Raw genomic sequence first — 18,847 nt, forward strand, 5'->3', positions numbered from 1 at the left:
TCCACTCCTCCATCAAGAGCCTTCGACGGTTCAAGATATTTGACTATAGCTACTCTTAACTCATTCCTGCCATGAGACTCAAGAACTTCCGATATAACAAAATCAATCTCATTAACAGAAATCATGGAGTAAGAGTTAAGAAAATGCGGGTTAGGGAATGGAGGTGGTGTCACCACATTTGATGATTCTTCACTGGATTCTTTCACTTGAATGGGTTGCAGTTGGGGTTTCATTTCTTCATTTTCAGCTTCTTTTTCAACTGCATCTGTATATCTCTCTTCTTGAAAATCTTGCAGCTCGTCATCACTAGTCAGGCAAATTGCGCTCTCATTTTCTTCAAAATCAACAATGATTTTCGAGGGCAATTCTTCAAATTGAGAAGCCCATCGATTTATTCTGAATGTCAATAGACACATTTGATCTTCCAGATTACTCATTGCCTCATTCATCATTTCATTTCTCCTTTGTGTCTCCTGTTGGAATTGATATGTATTAATAACTATTGATTCAACTATTTTTTCAAGAGACATACCTGACATAGATGATGATTCTTGAGACTCATACTGCTGAAAATTCATTGGCCCTGTTGTATAATTATAGCTGAAGTTATCCCACCATCCTTGATCATACCCGTTTGGATTAGGGTTATACCACGTTTGAGACCAGGGTGAAAAATCTCCATAATTATTAAGTGGGACACTCAGATTATCTTGATATTCGGGGCACATACCGGTTGAATGATCCCTGGCATAACAAATTTTACAGGTTGCAGCAGCCATTCTTTCTCTAATAGAGTTTAGTGCCTCTGAATATGCAAACTTAGCGAAAAAACTAGTCTCATCGCCTTCCCCGGAAACAAAATCCATTATATCACCAAAATACGGAGTGTTAGAAGCCATAAACTATATAAAAAAAATAAGAGAAAAATAAATAAGAAAAATAAGAAAAAGATGAACTCAAAAAGAAACAAATTAACCTGGCACCAGTCCCCGGCAACGGCGCCAAAAATTGACAGGTGCCGAACCTGTACAATAATAAATACCTACTCGAGAAAAATACAGATTTTGTATATAGCGGTGAGCAGGGTCGAATCTACAGGGATTGGGGATAATTCGTTTCTTCTAGAGTTCAAAGTATGGGGGGTTTTGGATTAAATGCTAACTAAACAAATTAACTGCAGAAAATAATTAATTAAAAGAAATGATTGGGGAAACTCTAGCCAAGGATACACATCAGAAATGGTTCATGCACTGATCATTGATGCAGAAATAACTCCAACATTTAGCAATAGATTAGTTATAGTTGTCATGCACGCGATAAACAACCAACCCTTCCTTAATTTCTCGATAGCTAAGGTACGACCGTTAGCTATTTCTCTAACCCAAAAATAACCCTAGGTACGACCGTAGGATTTAATTTCTAGATTGCATTAATAATTAGAAAAGCCCAATCCTAACCAACAAACACGCTACGAGGGTTTGTTTAAATTAGATCATATGCTCCCCTGACATAAACCCAATTATGCCAGTTGCTACCAAGGTAGAGATAACGAACAATTACGGATTCAATTACCCCTATTTAGCAAAAATAGCCTATATGAATAATTAATTATTGCGCACTAATCAATCATACACAAGGCCATAGCAATTAAAATCAAGGAACATATAAATACCAATAAATGAAGAAAATAGTTAAAACAGATTCGATCTCACAGTAGTTGTCGAACCAAATCGTCAGTTGTCCCCTTGACCAGAAAAGCTTAACCACGCCTCATGAGAAAATCTCCCCGTTGGGAAATATTGTCGAACACCTGGCGTGTGTCAGAGGCCAGTCCAAGGAAAGAAAGAAAAGAAACTAAAACTAAACTAAAACTAGAGATCTCCCTGCTACTCTACGTTATCCCTATTTAAGCAACAAGAGGAAGATGGCTAAAGGCTATCTAGGTGGTCCCCACACATGTGGACAAAGCCCTCCAAGTACTTCTTGTTCCAAGTCTCTTTCCCGTAACTTTCTTTTAAGAGCCCAAATGACTAGATGCTTTCCACTAGCTTGTGGTCCCCCACCAATTCAAGGGCCCAAGCATTGAAGCCCTTAGGAGTCTCCATATTTTCCATAGAGTCCCTCCTTTTTGGTAGTTTTCTACTTTATTCCTGAAATTAAGTCCAGATACCAAATATGAGTAAATATCAGCAATTAACACAATATTTATCAGGGGAAAAAGGGGAAATTAATAATAAAATCACTAACAAATTGTACCCTATCAGCATGCTTTCCCTCACGTTTGCACAAATATACATAGACACACATTACACCAGTAGTGCTAATAGCTCTTTTGGCAACTACTAGCTTTGGATGGCGTGAGAAAGTTGTCTTATTTATTCAATTGTTGAGCTTATCCCAAATATATATATATATATATATATATATATATATATATAGAGAGAGAACTGTCATTGGTTCCCTGATATAATTTTTCTTTTTCTGTTTTTAAATGGACTAATTGGTCATCTAGACATGGTTGTCAACACTATTGCAGATGCAAGCATCTTTGACATGTTCCTTTTCTTTGTTGACTTGGAGGTTTCTTTACTTTATTGACTTGGTTTAGGACAAGTCGAGCATTAGGTATATCTTGAACAGAGGTCATGCACCAGTTTACATTAGCATTTGATCTGATATCAATGAAAAAATCTGTTTGCATTTTGGTTGTTGATTTTGGCAGAAAATGGCCATTAGTATTTTGGGTGAAAAGAGGAGGAGAGGTTTTTTTTTTTTGGCTAGAAATTTTTGAGAGTACCGGACAATGTAACACAATCACTTTGTAGTTTTAAGTGGTAATAGCAAATCCATTTTGGATGAGTTTATATAGATGTAAACAATAATAGTTTTATTTAAACCCAAAGTAGTTACTAAAAAGTCTTTTAGACTCCTTGTTGAAACAAAATTTCTGCTATTTGCTTATATTGTGTGCTTTCTTTTTTATTTTGTTTTGTTTTGTTTTGTTTTCCATTGTGTTTGTTTATAAGCACTTGTTCTTGGTGTTTTCAAGATAAAGTTCTTGATGTGGTTGCCAAATTTATAGCTACTCATTTTTCTCAACAACAACTTGATTTCCCTCATCTTGCATTGCCTTTGCCAGAGTAGATGCAAGCAAAGGGTGATGACAAGATGAAAATTGGAATATGAGAGAGAAGACACTCAATTTATGTCAAGATGTAACAGAGTAAGAATTGTTCTCCATCTAGAAAAAATCCAAGGAGAAAAAGAGTACTTGCTCCATATATTCTTGACTGGTTCTTTTTGCCTGCATGTCTTATATTCGTTCTCTTCTTTTGAACTGTCCATCTGCCTAATGTGCCACTTTATCCTCAATTGTAAGTTGTCCATTAGTTATTAAAAAATATATAATTGATATTTTTTCCCTTTCCATATATTCAGATGAGAGAAGCTATAAGTGATGCTGCTCTAACATTGCCCTACTGGAATAATTACAACAAGATGCAGAATACAGATCTGAGGTATATCCTCCTAAATTCTTAAAATGCCCATCTCAATTTTAAGGTTTATGCACAAGTCTAAGTAAAGTCTATTTGGATGATTTTTTGAATATTAATGTTTGGGCTTTTGGTTTGCTGGGAGTCAGACTTGGAGTGGGTTTCATGATAATGAACTTGTTGGATTTAGTCATTGCTTTATGAAGGCTAAAAAAGTGGTGCGAAAAGGGTAAAGAAGTTTTTTCTAAATGACAAACTTCTACCTATTGATTAGTTATATATTCTTGCATTTGTCTCCTTTTAATTCGAGGTTGTTTACTTTATCTCTTTACCTACTTAACCCCTTAAAGAAAATGGTGGGTATTATTCTTGTTGTCCTTAATGAATGAGTCCAATGTTGCGTTTTATAATAAATGTTGGTTATTTACTACTTTCTATTTTATAGGTGGACAACAATTACCCAGTGAGTGCACCATGGTATGGTCTATGCTGCAATAGGATACACATTTGGAGCAGGAATGTTTTAAGATAGACTGCCTGAGAGGAGGTTCCCCTTATGGAGCAGGAGTTTTCTTAGGAGACCACACAAGGGAACCCAGTGAAACAAAGCTCACACTGGTGGAGCACCTGGGAAAGTATATGGCATTGATGGCGAAGAGGTTTGCCCTGCCTCATTCTTTCACAAATGATCACAAAGACAGTAGCTAGCCCCTGCAAAAGCCGTTTTGGTTGTTATGTTATTGTATATTGTAATTCCATTTTTTGCCTTGTATCTATACCAATGGCATTTTACCTTTGTGATTTTGGAGGGTGTGAGAGCATACTCCTTATGTGTAAATAGTTGACAAAATTGGTACTCATTCCAAAGCTGATCGGTATTTGTGCATTCTTTGTTCACAGGAAGTTCCCAAGTATGCAATGTAGAAGACTCCATGAAATAAGGACTCGTTGATTTATTCCCCATTTTAGAATTTCTTTTGCTGTTATTTTCTTTAAGAGGAAAGGCATATAAAATTTTACTCCTGTTGTTTTAGCTTCAGAATTTATCTTTAGTCGGATTATGTAAACTAAGACAGTGCACCACAGCATGGTGATTACTGATTTTTATATTGTTAGATGAAATTTGTATCCGTCCCTTCATGATTTTCCTGCTCTCGGTATATTTGAGTTCTCATATTTTTCCTGCTCTTGTATATTTTATCTCATATGAATCACGAAGATTTGGGATAGGGTCTACTTTCTGCACTTATAGTTCAAAAATTATATTAATATAAATGTTTTCACTATTTTGAGAGCATAAAAAGATAACAAAATCTAACTCTGGATGATGTTTATAAGTTTAAGTAGTTGCATCATTGGAAAATTGATGGATCTTATAACTAAATCATAATGCAATCTAGCCTTGAGATAGCAAACGTGGATGGCAATTTGGACAAAATTCTCTAATATTCTGATATTTTGTTGAGAATAACACTTACTATTTTTTACATGATTACATACTTAGGAGGCTTGAGCTTTTATTGATCAAGGATGTAGCCATCCTCAATAGTTAACTTCCGCTGGCTTAGGGGTGCCCTCGTTATATTAAAGTTTGCTCTAATTTTGATTTATCTGTACCATTAATTGATCTATTTTGGATTAAGTACAAATCATTTTACTGGACTGGGCATCTCCATCTATTTTTCCCACCGTGCGTAGCACGGTTTATACCTCATAGTTTAAAGAATGTATATAAACTGGGAAGAGGGTGCCAAAGCATGGTCGTCCTCCATGTCTTGCTCACGTGCGGGTTGTGAAAGTGGCCCATGAGCTGGAAATTTCTGCATCTTTTGTTCTTGGAACCACAAAAGGCATCAAATGTCTTTTGTCCTTGGAACCCAACAGTATTTATTGCGTCCTTGCTAGCAACCTTATAAGAAAGGCAACGTGCTTTTTATTGAGCTGTTAAAATCGGGATGGTGATGATTAGCTTTCTATTAAAAGCAGATAATAGGATGCTAGAACCTGAATGACTTATCGGCACTTGCTTCCTATTTGAGCAAATTTCAGCTTGAATTACCCCTGCTGTGGGATCAATTAGTTATAAATTATTAGTTAAATAATTAGTGTCCAATAGGAACATTGAATTTTGACTTAATTACTAACACTGCCCAATAATAAATATATATCTTCGAGTAGACGGACTGCTATACATTCGTTCGCTATGCTGGCCTCAAGCGTCTTAATGGTTCCTCGGATTTGAAACGCGCAGGCACTCTTTGCGGCTTTTCATGAAGCTTCTCGGCCCAGCTTTTCATGAATGAAGGTTGGAAAATAGTTTTTTAGTCATTCTTCATGCAGACGTCTGGACTTATATTCCTCTCCTGCAGCTTATTTTGCACCTGCTGCTCAGCCTTCGGCCCTTCGTTGGTTTTGTTGCATTTTTTGGGCTCTTACTATTACCATCGATATACTCCTTGTTGCTATTAGCTAGAAGAGGTGTTCATTCTGTTTCTACTTTAGAGTTCTTTTTTTATTAGATTTTATTTCTTGTTTCATGCCTATCCAGGTTCTAACCTTAATGAGGCTGTTATTCTATCAATATGCATTCAATTTGACTTGTTTACTGATTAACATTTTTCGTTAGTAAGATTAGTACCTGTCACTATATTGCTTTTCCATGGTGAGTGCTGTTTAGATAGTTTACGTTAGTCGGTTGTCAACTGCTTAGCTGGTTATGTAGTGTGCGTTGCCTTTGTTAGCTCATTACTTGTTTTTTTTCTCTCTCTTTGGCACCATCGTTTTATATGCTGATGTTTTTTAAGTTACTGCTATTCCTCCTATCTGTATGTGTTTAGTTTTATATTTTGTTTGCTCATTGCATATGTCATTGTTCCTAGGACTATTCTTTGTTATTTCTTTCTGCTGGGTTTCGCTTCTTAGAGAAAATGTCATGTTTTTTGTTCGCTGAAACTCGCTTTTATAGATGAGTCACTGTTATCTTGTATTATTTATGCCATTTGCTGCGAGTTGAGTTGTGAAAACATATCCTAGACAAAGTTACTTTGCCGAGCCTACCAAAATTATTCTAAATGGTCATGGACTAGCATCTTTACCAGGTTCTGTATCCAAGCACCAAATATTTCTGAGGCTCTCACTGGATTGACTGGCGTTTCAACGCTATCTGCTAATACAGGTAAGACTGTTTCTTTTCTTTTTCGCTGCCATTTAAGTGGTGGCTTCTTTCGTCTTGTCAAGTTGGTCACTGTCAGTCGTCTTTCTATCACTGCTTATGGCCTGCTTCTTTTACTTTCTTGTGCTTGCTTAATTTATGGTTTCACCTAATTGTTGTTACAGCTAATGTCCGATGCTTCAATTTTCTACAAGGTAAATGTAAAAATGGTAGTAGAAGAACTCTTTCTCGGTTGGATAGGATTGCAGAAAAAGTTTTGGCCCTGCCTTATACTCTGCCCTATCAGTATTGCGGAGCTCAGCAATTCCATATGGAACCTCCTAATTTTTGCTTTCGGGAGGAAGAGTTAGCCTTGTGAGCTCATCGATGCCTTATGATCTTCGGCGCTTGTTCACTGGAGAAGATGAGGAGTGTGAACACTTCAGGAAAAATGTTCGCACTTACAATAATAACGTCGCTTTTACGTCATTGAGTGCAAAGTATGATAGAGAACTAACTAAAAACAGGAATGGCCTTTATACATTTTGTGCCCAGGGCCAGGTCTATCATTATCTTGGTGTGCAGTCGCGCGATGGTAAAGCTTCTGGTATTCAGTTATACTTCTTTGATACCCTTGAAGAGCTTGCCAGGAGAGTTGATGGATCGCCCAAGTTAAGAGAAACTACTTTCAGGCTGCTTCTGCGTATCCTTGTAGACAACCCTTATGCCAAATTCTTTAAAGATCTCTGAAGTGTGTCAAATCTTGATGACCATAGGGTCGTCCTCAACTGCAATGTGAGTTTGGATCATCGTGTATATAACCTCCCAACCGCTTCATAGGTTGCAGCGATATGGACTGGAGATGGTGATCAATCGACTAAAGCTTCTGCTCATATTCAGGTGTATAGTTACTCGGATACAAGCCATAAGATCAATTATTTTTATTCTTGCTATGACTCTCTGCAGTATCCTTTGTTGTTTCCTCGCAGCGAATGTGGATAGCATCCTGGTATCCAGCGGGTTTAGGTGAAAAATAAAAAACGAAAGGATCCTACCTCTGAGAAATATGGAGTAGAAAAGCAGTTCTCATGGTATCATAGTTTCCATGTTTACTCCATCATGAAAAATGAATAACTTTTGATCAATCAAAAATAGAAGTTTCCCTGTGTCATGTTTCTTTTTTCAAGTGTTTAATATAAGGATTATTTTTGCTCATATATTATTCCATTCTCCGCATTTTCTTTTTCTTTACCAGCTTAGACTTAGCAAATGAAAAATTCTCTTGCTGACAAAGTTGCCAACAACACACGGTTCTTCCAGACATTTCTTTTTTGTCTAACCTCAGTGCCTCCGTACTTGCTCCTAAAGAACATCCAAGGTGTATGTCAAAGGTTATAGGACAAAAAATAAAAAAATGTACTTACATTTCCAGTATATATTCTATAACCATGCTAAGAATCCAAAAAAAAAAAACTTCCATCCTAATTAAATAATTTCTCTGTACAACAAATCTTTTCCAAAATACATGTTCACTGTCTTCTCAACTTGGGCATATTTACAACGTATCACCGTGCGCGCACGGTGAACATCTCCTTGTGCCAGGAACTCATTGAACCATGACAAAATTCACTTGACCATTCTTCCTAGTCTGCTGCTCCACTCAACAGTCAACACAAGGAGGCGACGTCCACGTGTCACTGGATTTCATATCCAATTCCGAAATCAAAAGCGCCGTTATCCAAATTCACAAAAATATCTAAAGAATCAAGCAAAAATGATTTCTTCTACAACCTTAGGCTTCTCAAACCTCACTCCGACGACGACGACAGCCTCGTCCGTCTCCGAGCCGAAGTCCAAGTCTGAACCTGCATCTCCATCCGACAAACCTTCCCGAAAAATCAGAAGTAGCCCGCAACTAAACCGGTGGTCCCGTGCTCGCGCAGTCCGTTCTGGCCGGAAATTAGACCGCCGGGTTCAGAAAATTACCAGCACCGCCGGTTCTCTAGTTCGTATTGACAGTAACAATAGTTCTAATTCTATTAATTGGGAAAGTGAGTCGGGTGAAGAGAGTGGTGGGATCAGCGGAATGGATGAAACGGAAGTAACGGCGGGTGGGAAGTCAATTTACATGGTGTCTGATGGGACCGGCTGGACGGCGGAGCATTCCGTCAATGCTGCCTTAGGGCAGTTTGAACATTGCTTGGTCGATCGGGTTTGTCCCGTTAGTACCCATTTGTTCTCTGGGGTAAGCTAAACTGAATTTAACAGCTTTTACCCTTTTTAAATAGACTCGTACTATTTCTTGACTTATTTGTATTGTTTTCAGTTTCAGTGGTTGAGTTTACATTGAAATTTTGACGTGTTGATAGCACATTTTCACGATTGAAGCCCTTAACTTTAAGTAGATAAAACTTGTGTCCTGTTTGCTAATATTTGCTTCAAAGCATACCCTTCCAGGTATTTTTCCATAAAGTTCTTATTTTTGCTGGATTACGGGTTAGATGGGATGCAAATTGGTATTTCTTCAGTTGCCATAGTGTTTGTCATACTTGTGGAGTACTTATTTCAGGAAGAAGATGCGTTTAATTTGAACTAATGGTTCATGGCTTGTGTAACAATCGGTAGGGGTTATTTAAGTGTGTGGATAAATCAGTGATCAGCTTAAAAAAAAAAAGAGTGATCACCTACTGATAAGATGGCTTCATTCCGTGGCATCAATAGAAGTTGCCTGACTAACTGATGTCAGTTGAATTTTTAAAGAAAAAGTAATGTCGGTTGGGAAATGGGGTTGTAGAATTGTGTTTCTATATATTAGGCTGTAGACTGAAAAGACTGGCTGATACGAGCTATGATCTTGTAATAGAATGCCAAGCTTTGTGTTCAAATCTTTCTATAAACTTTCCAACATTATTTTCTAAGAAAGCACTTGCAATTCACTCATCTGTCATGTTTCTTCTGATTCTTTTGTGAGATTCCAAAAACATTTGACGTATTCTGGTTATGGTTTCCAATTGCACAAAGCACTAAAAATTGTATTTAGAAGGGGAGAAAGTGTTCTGCGGTTTCTTTGCCTGCAACTGCAAGCAATCACCCTGAACTTTTTAAGTATGAGCTCTTGTTTTATTGGAACTTTTCAAGTCTATGTTTCAAGACCTCATTGAGAAATAAGTATCTCAATAGTTATCCATGTTTCTTGTGGTACTTTGTTGTTTTCTTAAATGATGCACTGTGCCAATGCCAAAATGAAGGCATTAGAAAAGTGCAAAATAATAGCATGGAGACACACTCTGGCTTCTAGGTGGGTATGTTTTACTTATTTTCTTTGTGAAGACATTTGAGACTTCTAATGAAGTAATTAGCATGACTTGGTAATTGACGAAGCTGTTTGAGCGACACCTTGAACTTGAGATGGGCTTGACCTAGCATAATCTGAGTGAGATTGTTAATTGGCAAATGGTTCTTTTTTTTTTTTAATCAATTCTAAGTGTGTACTTCTAGATCGTGTGTTACTTCTTGTAGCTGACACTTCCCTTTGGTCATTTTGCTGCAATATTTTTGAAACTCCAGATTGATGATGTTGAGCGGTTGATGGAGGTTATCAAGCAAGCAGCCAAAGAAGGAGCAATGCTTGTCTATACTCTGGCTGACCCCTCCATGGCTGAATCTGCCAAACAAGCATGCCAGCTTTGGGGTATACCATCAGCTGATATCCTTGGTCCAATAACAGAATCAATTGCATCCCACCTGGGTGTTTCACCTTCAGGGCTCCCGCGTTGGGCTCGTGGACGGAGCAGCTCCCTTAGTGAGGACTACTTCCGCAGGATCGAAGCAGTTGAATTCACTATAAAGCAAGATGATGGGGCCTTACCCGAAAACTTGCATAAAGCAGATATTGTTCTTGCTGGTGTGTCTCGCACTGGAAAAACACCACTTTCAATATACCTGTCACAAAAAGGATACAAAGTGGCAAATGTTCCTATTGTAATGAATGTAAAGTTGCCAAGTGCTCTTTTTGAGATTGACCCAGAAAAGGTTTTTGGTCTCACTATCAATGCTGTTGTTCTGCATACCATCAGAAGTGCAAGATCAAGGACCTTGGGCTTTGCTGAAGACATAAGGAGCAACTATTCTGAAATGGACCATGTAAAAGAAGAGCTGGAATTTGCTGCTAAAATTTTTGCCCAAAATCCTGTCTGGCCAGTCATTGGTGAGCACTTACAGACTTCTCATAGTATGTTCGGCCAAATATCTGATATTATGTAATTATCATTACAATCATCAAAATTGGGACATGAAGATACTTTTGGACATCCTTAGCAACCAAGTAACCTAGGATGATACAAGATTAACACAGTGGTAACTTCTAAGTGCAAATATTTATTTTAGCTTGGTTGGTTGTTATTAACCTGATTTTGTACTGTATTGTTTCTGGGCATGGTTGCAGAAGTCACAGGGAAGGCAATTGAAGAAACAGCAGCGATTGTACTAAGACTTTTCCATGATAGAAAGAATAGGTGCTCAATGCCAAGAATTTCCAAACGCTATTAGATAGATTGGGAGCTATTTGCTGCTGAATATCCTGGGGATCTGACATTGAGGCCGAAACAAGAAGATGTCAGCGAATGTATGGGTCTAGGCATCTAGTCCAGCAAATTATTGCTTACTAAGTTGGGAGCTGCTGAAGGTACTTTCTGAAGTTCTAAAGTACAGAAGTTTCAGATTGATCATCTTACATGCCATTGCAACAAAGTAATAATTGTAAAGCCGTGGGATTCTCTTTTACCGGTCAATCTTCATATAATTTACTTGAAATGAAAGAGAAAGTCGGGCAAATGGAGGAGAAGAGGGATTGGGGAGGTCCACTCGCATTTTTGCACATATCTAGTTGCTTTAGCAATGACTTCTATAATCAAACATGATATTTGATGAGCCATTGCCTAAATAGTTGAAATTACTGGAAGAATGCCCAGTTTATGGTTCGGCTAGATTATACTTTCTCCAAAAAGAGTAAAAGTAAGAAGATTTGGTGGGTTTCACGTCCAACATAATGCTAGAACGTTTTTTAGCAGGAAATGCTGCTGAGTGCTAATTCATGTACACGTGCTTTTTTATTTGTTTCTGACTTCTCTGCTTTGAGTGTGTATGCAAATTGGAATGCGTAAAGTTCCTTTTTTTCTTGATTCTCCTCCACATAAAATTACGAGTTACAGACCTTCATCCAAAGAATCTCCATCGTCTAATCCATCGAGAATATGTCAATCAATCAAGAAACATGAGGGATACTCCTTGTAATGAATTAATTGTTCTTCTCCTAGGTAAGGTGAATAATGAAGTCCTCAGGTCTGAACAATAAGAAGTTCCCCCAGTTATTTTAATCAATTGAATGCTTTTGTACCATAAAATGTTTTAGAACCATCTAAGGCTAAAATCTGCACACCTATAGACATGTTCAGTGCTGTACACTGTTACAATTCGCTTTATTGCCTACCCACATGGCAGCCAGACGCGACAATTAGCGAACAACTACAAGTTTACTGTCTAGGGGAACCAGAATGGGGCTAAACAGGATTACTTTCTAGCTCTTCATTTAGCTTGGCAGTCACGGATAGATCCAATACAAAAAGGTGCATCACATCATCTCTTTCCTAACACTTTTGAATGGTAGAGCTCAAGATTCCATCTTTGTCATAGTGCATTCTGCCGTTGTCTTCATCTTGTATATTATATAGTTAAGAGTAGCCTTAGAAAAGCGAAATCTGCAGAGAATGATGCGCCTGTAACGAAAGGCATTAGCTTTTCCATCTGTTTTTACCGTTTTCTATTCATTCTTCTTGTCCGCCATCTTGTGCCCAGCTGCTTAACAGGAAAAAAAAAGCAGAATTTTTTCCCCAAACATCTATAACCAACTTTCTAGTGCTCATCTATATACTATGCTGGCTTCCAGTTTTGGCCAGACATTTTGTTTGATGCCATTTACCAGATTAGAGGTGGGAATGCCTGATTGCTTTCGCGGTCATCAATTGAGGCCATTGTCATGTCCAGTGAACTTGTTCATTGATAGTGTGAAGTAGATGAGTAGTATTGTTCCCATGCTTGATCTGTAAAAGTTGAGGATAATGAAAATGTCAGTCAGTAATTGTCATTCAAGAAAGAGAAACTGAGATTAGTCAGAGATGTACAGCTTCAGGATAAAAATTCATGGTATCTTGTGGGATTTGTTTTGACTTGCATATGTATAAAGTGTAGCGTATATATCTAGTGAAGGCCATTATCAAAACTTATCATTATCAATCTCCTTGTTTCTAATTTATAGATTGATAATCCTAACTCCTTTCCTTGAGCAGTGGTCCAGGATCCCTGAATTTTCTAAGTCATCCTCTGGAAATGCTAAAAGACATCCTTTGAGTAGAAAATAGGGTTAACAAAACGGTGGCCTGGGCTGCCATGACTTTTGGTTCCCTTTGTTATTAGAATACCATGCAGAGGATCTATAAATATATCAGCTGGACTCGAGCATGCTTAGACTAATATACTAAATCCAGCTTATAAAAAGAGGGAAAAAATCAGTCATCTGCCATCTGGTTTTGGATTCTTTTGCCTCAAACATTTTTTCTGTAAAATAAATATTTGGGAAGCGAAACGGACTTACAATGTGGCAAAGATGAAAAGGATTCTTCTGGGGTCAACAGTCCAAGAGGGAGAAGATGATCGTCTTAAACTGAATCTTCTGCTGGCGGTGCTGATCCTGCTTTCGGTTGGTCCGGCAAGGCTGCCGGTCACGATAGTTATGGGATTATGAACTTGTGGGCTGTGGGAGTGCTCGGTGGCGCCCACCACCAGCACCATCGGCTTTTCGGGCGTGCTACTGCTACCCCCTTGCAATAAAGAAGCTGCAATGAAAACATGCAGAACATTACAATATAGCACGTGGTTAAGAAGAATCCTAACTCTTAGCTTCTAATGCTACCTGCATGTGCAGGCAATGCCATGACCTGATGACAGAATAGAAATCTTAAAAAAAATAATAATAATAATGGAACCACAAAAGGAATGACACTAGTCTTTTAGGGTGCATATTAAAAATAGCAGACTTGCAGAAAGCCATGTTCAAAGTCCCATTTCTCAAGGAAAGTGGACAACTCCAACTCCAACCCCAAATATTAGATGTCACCCAAGATGAGATATGGTATGTCTGCCAGCAGAATAGAAAGCAAAGAATTATGTTGCAATTTTGGATTACGTGCAGCATTCAGAAAAGCTTCGCATGCCCTTGTGGTTTTGCTCTGTATGGTATCATTTCTCTTTTGCTATGGAAATTGAACTTGGGATTCTATCTTTCGAACACTTTTTAACCGTTATGACTGAATTCATTGCAGGTAAAATGACAGTAGCTTACAGGAGCCCCGACCTTCTTTAGTTTCTCTCTGCTGGAGTATTTTATCCAAGAAGCTGCCACAGTCGTATCAATTATTACGAGGAAGCCGCCTCAAGTATTATTAGTTAATTAAAATTCTCTTTTTATATAATGGCGATGAAGATAAATCCACATGGATTGATGGCAAGTACGTGGCGCAGTTTTCGGCATGACAAGTACCTATGGAATTATTAATATTTTTGTCAGTGTATGTATCCCTTTGTATTTACATTATTGCCCCTCTCAAACCAACCATCTAAATCACTCCTCCTCCTGAGACGTCCCCCCATAAACATGGAACCCCAGTCTCTGTGCCGGAGTTCATTTTGAATTATTGTACATAAGAAACCAAAGCCATTAAAAAAAAGAAAGAAAGAAAGAGAGAAACCAATAATGATTTTTTACAATGTCCAAGCAAGAGGATTGACGATAAGGAAAATTTAGTTATACAAGTGATTTGACCTCTTGGACTTTTTTTTACTCGGATACAGACAAGACAAGGTCTGGGTTGAAAAACAGATCCTAGAAATGTTTGGATTGATGCTTCAGAAATGAGATGAGCCAAAAGGATTTTAATGCAGTGAAGAATCTGACTCCATTTCATTTGGAAGCTACAGCCTGCAGAATGGAGGAAAAATTGACAGGTTTTGTTGCTGCCAATCCCTCTTGTCATTTTAGTGAACAGAGAAAATGGCCCTGATAACAAAAATTTTTGGCACACGTGCTCAAATAACTTGGGATAAATTCTTGTGGAAGCCAAAATAGCAGCCCCAATTTTACTCCGAGATTGTAATATAACGTGCACAAAATAAATACGAAACTAAAAGTTAATCTTATATATACCATCGATCGATGTATAAGTTATCATGATTGAATACACGACGCACATGTAAAATTTTAATTAAGATTAATTGTTATACATCTAATCGTGTATATATTGACAATATATATTGAAGATTAATTCTGGAAGTAATTATGACAGAGAAACGGTTCCAAACTATGGTCACGTTTTGATGATCAATGTAATTACTTCACGTAGACGCCAAGCTCTTTGACAATATTCTAGCCATCCCAACAAATCTTCCTTGATTTTTCAGGAAGTAATTTTTTTTTTCTCTTTCGGTAAAAGAACAATTATCGAGAGAGAGAGAGAGAGAGCATTGCTTGCTTACCTCTTGGTGAACTTGCAATGGAGCCATAGCCTTTCTCACCATTGGCAATGGGATTGGATTTCTTTTCGCCACCTCGCTGCTGCGACGCTTTTCTTGAAAGGCTTCTCTGTAATTTTTTTTTTTTAATCCACAAATTGACAAGCGTATATTAGAGACAAAAAGCACATCCTTTATAAATTCTAGCAATCGTCTTTCTAAACCTACTGGAGCAATTGCTCAAAAAAATGTTTAAGTACTAGGCTTTCCAAGGTTGCAGAAACTGATGACGACTAAAATTCTGTGGAATGGGAATACTTGCTAGCCTCTTTATTTTCAACGTTTCATAAATGAACAGAAGCCATAATGAATGGGCATTTAGGTGAGCTTCCAAGGTAGGCAAAAAAGGCAGTAGTATTTAGAGAAAGAAAATGGAAGAGAAATGATGGTCAAGCCCAAATAGGAAAAAACGAAGAAAAATGTAAACATATTTTGAGCCATAAGTAAAGCTTCATAAGATGCAGATTGATTGCAAAGAGAATTGTAGAGTATATTAATCAAGGAGAAGAAGTAACTGTAATTCTGGAGTTGGCGTTGATATCTTTGTCAGTACTGAGATGTGATGCGAAACGCTCTATATCCACTATGAAGCTATCAGATGCTTTCCGGGCTGTGTAGTCCTCCACACCATTTGTTTGATGGGAAACTGATATTTTCTGGGCACCTTTGTCTACCAATTCACTGACTTCATTGATTGAGCTCAGATTCTCAGACCCCATATGTTCCTGCAGCTGCATAATTGTCCAAGACAAGGACATGCAGATAAATTAACTTTACTTATCCAACATCATATTAATTGGAGAGAACCCTAAAGAGAGAGAGAGAGGCAGAGAGAAGTGAAGAAAGAAATCGATTCGGTTTTGAAGAAGTAGTCCTATCAGGGGATTCCAACTTCCAACTTCCAACGAAGCGGTTGTGGAAACAATCTAGAAGAGTAGACATGAAGAAAATACAAAATTATAGTAATAGAAAGGTACAAGCGAGAAGAAGCTCTGGTTACCTGCAGCTTTGGGTTTTCCATAATTCCCCAACAACTTCCGACTTTCGGAGGGGAAAGATGGTGAAAACAAGAAGGCCAGAGAGAAGATTGAGAGAAAAAGAGATTTGGAGGGTGACACTGACACCAACTTGCGTACCCCCAGTTGGCCGAGGGCAAAATCAATATCTACTAGTACCTGATCCCATTTGATGCCAAAAAAACAATTAGCAAGCTAGTAGGATAGTCAACTTTGTCTTTAGGACTAAAGAAACTTAGTACTACTTAATATAATTTCTTAGTACCACTTAATATTGGGCTAATTAATAGAGAATTTCTTCTCATGAACCAAATGAAAGGCTTCAGTTTTCATTCAACTACTTCTAACTGCTTTATTCATTTATGGCGTTGAAATATTTTGACAAACCTGAACACTTGCGCAAAGTCTTCCTCTTCTTCAACTTCGTGCTGTCTTTTCTTTCCTTATCAACCAATGAAACAGTTGCAAAAACTCACACGGCAAGGAGTTGGATACGCATGAAGAGATGTTGGAAGTGATAACGTGTAGGGGTTCTAACCGATGTGTGGATGTTTTTGATTGCAACTGAAGGGCTTTTACCAGTAGTATATAGCACTGGAGGATAGGAAAGAAAGGTTCATCTGAGAAGATGAGAGAGCATCAGAGAATTTCGAGGATGATTAGAGAGAGAAGAGGAGAGGGAAAGTGGGAGAGAGTTGGGATTGGAAGAGAAAAGCTTGGTACAAAAATTCTTGTTTTCGTGCTGGGAGTGGAGACTTTTAAAGGTTTGGTCAGGTTGGGGTTCTTGATGATCAGGCTTTGCTGTTATCTGTGTTCTGTTTTTCATGTGTGACTTTGTTATCTTTAGCTGTTAATATATATATATATATATATATATATATATATATGTATGTATTTTGTTTGCTTGTAATCAACTTACTTAAAGAATGTTTTAGAGTTCTATTCATGTATGTGGAGGTCTACCCTCGTTATGGTACAGCCTATGTCATTAATAATGCTTATTGAAAAGGGTTTGGGCACAAATAATGATTATAGGGCATTGCCAAAACATTAAACATCTACTGGCATTCATTTTCGTACTTTATGGGCTGTGAATTTTCGGCCTCAGAGACTGACTTTGTTGCACCAATTCAATCACATAATCTCTCCTCAATTGCGTGGAACAAGATAGATATGAGCGGTGTGTTTAACGATTTTAGCCTCCAAATTTTGGACAAAAACAAATCTGATATCCAATGTTTTAATTTTCGAACACATCAACTTTTCCACAAAAGGCTAATTTTAAAGTAGGCTTCAACAATTTTTGTGGTTGTGTCAGTTTTCCTCAATAAATTTTACAGTATCACACTTTTTCGAAAACATGCTTAACTTAATAGTAGTAGTATATGATGTGGCTACAATTATCCTTGGACACAATTGCCAAACAAACGTCATAGTGCAATTAATCGCATTAATACTTGGACCGTATTTCCTCGTTACTTTCCCGTTTGGCATCTCGCATGACATTTGGCCGAATCGAATGAAGAAAAGTAATGATCTTGACTTTGAAATTATCCATCCAGTGGACATAAGCCACTCTAGCCACCCATGTCATCGTTTATCCAGAAAAGATGAGCAAAAATTCGGCTGCTGTGAATTGGTGAAGACTCGAGCCTAGAGAAATGAGGGAAAAGATAGACTTTGATGACGAGCTGAATTGACGCAAAACCAAACTAGTTTGTCACGGGCTATACGAAATTTTCTCCAAAATGGTTCTATCATGTAGTTGAAATAGTTGTCAAAAAAATTCAAAATTGTGCAAAACTGTTGTGAAGATACATTCTTGCGCAGACATTAAATTGTTAAGACAACTAAAAGCCTTCGAATTGCGATTTCTTGACTCATTTTTTTTTATCACTTTCCGCATGTTATTATTGATTTGTGTTATTTCAATTACCAATATTATTAGCAAAATTAACGAGATAAAATTAATTATAATATACGCAACGTTTTGCTCTCCTTGCAATACCTTAGCTCATTTTGACCACTTTAACTCATTCTTATTGATTTATCGAGTTAATTCTACTAAAGTTATTATTAATTAGATTTAAACAGAACAAACTTGAGGTGCAAATTGTCCAAAAACGAAAATTTAGGATGTTAAGTATTCAGATTGAAATTTTAGAGCGTAAAACGAGAAGATGATGCAAGTTTAAAGATAGAAAGTGGAGGGAGTCCAATAAATATTGAACAAATATATGTGAACACCGAATTCAAACAATTCCTGTGCCATCTTGCGGTAGACAATAATATTTTAGAACCGATAAGAGAAAACATGGCAAGAAATGGGAGAGGACAATTAAGTAGCCGCCGAGACAGGCGACAGCGCGAACACTCGTTTTTTTTAGTGAATCCCCAGTTGGGGTTGGGTTGGATTGGACCACGTCTCGCCGCTCGGCCCTTTAATTGGCCTATGCAGCTGTAGCCCGCCCACCCCCCCGCCGGGCATCTAGCTGCAACTTTCCATCGCTTGGCCCCTCTCCTCCGGAATCCTCCTCTTATATTCGACTACTATTGACTTCCAA

At 37.8% G+C, this 18,847-nt stretch overlaps 2 protein-coding genes across 3 annotated transcripts; one reads left to right on the forward strand and one right to left on the reverse strand.

Annotated features, from left to right (window-relative positions):
* Nucleotides 1-8,293: 8,293 nt before the first annotated feature.
* LOC113725852 (pyruvate, phosphate dikinase regulatory protein 1, chloroplastic) lies at nucleotides 8,294-11,734 on the forward strand. Its single transcript, XM_027249251.2, has 3 exons — nucleotides 8,294-8,890; nucleotides 10,213-10,852; nucleotides 11,090-11,734. The coding sequence occupies exons 1-3, from the start codon at nucleotides 8,420-8,422 to the stop codon at nucleotides 11,191-11,193; spliced, it is 1,215 nt and encodes a 404-aa protein (XP_027105052.1). The 5' UTR covers nucleotides 8,294-8,419; the 3' UTR covers nucleotides 11,194-11,734.
* A 254-nt stretch (nucleotides 11,735-11,988) lies between these two features.
* On the reverse strand, nucleotides 11,989-17,113 carry LOC113725853 (uncharacterized). Of its 2 annotated transcripts, none has more exons than XM_027249252.2 (6): nucleotides 16,671-17,113; nucleotides 16,268-16,442; nucleotides 15,783-15,998; nucleotides 15,232-15,337; nucleotides 13,295-13,535; nucleotides 11,989-12,743 (listed from the first exon to the last, which is right to left on the reverse strand). In XM_027249252.2, the coding sequence occupies exons 2-6, from the start codon at nucleotides 16,286-16,288 to the stop codon at nucleotides 12,662-12,664; spliced, it is 666 nt and encodes a 221-aa protein (XP_027105053.1). In that variant the 5' UTR covers nucleotides 16,289-16,442; nucleotides 16,671-17,113; the 3' UTR covers nucleotides 11,989-12,661. The 2 variants fall into 2 exon arrangements, with proteins under 2 accessions (XP_027105053.1, XP_027105054.1); XM_027249253.2 differs by having other exon boundaries at nucleotides 12,287-12,743; nucleotides 15,783-15,992; nucleotides 16,671-16,998.
* Nucleotides 17,114-18,847: the final 1,734 nt, after the last annotated feature.

The sequence above is a fragment of the Coffea arabica genome, chromosome 2c, assembly GCF_036785885.1.
Source record: "Coffea arabica cultivar ET-39 chromosome 2c, Coffea Arabica ET-39 HiFi, whole genome shotgun sequence".
NCBI classification, from domain to species: domain Eukaryota; kingdom Viridiplantae; phylum Streptophyta; class Magnoliopsida; order Gentianales; family Rubiaceae; genus Coffea; species Coffea arabica.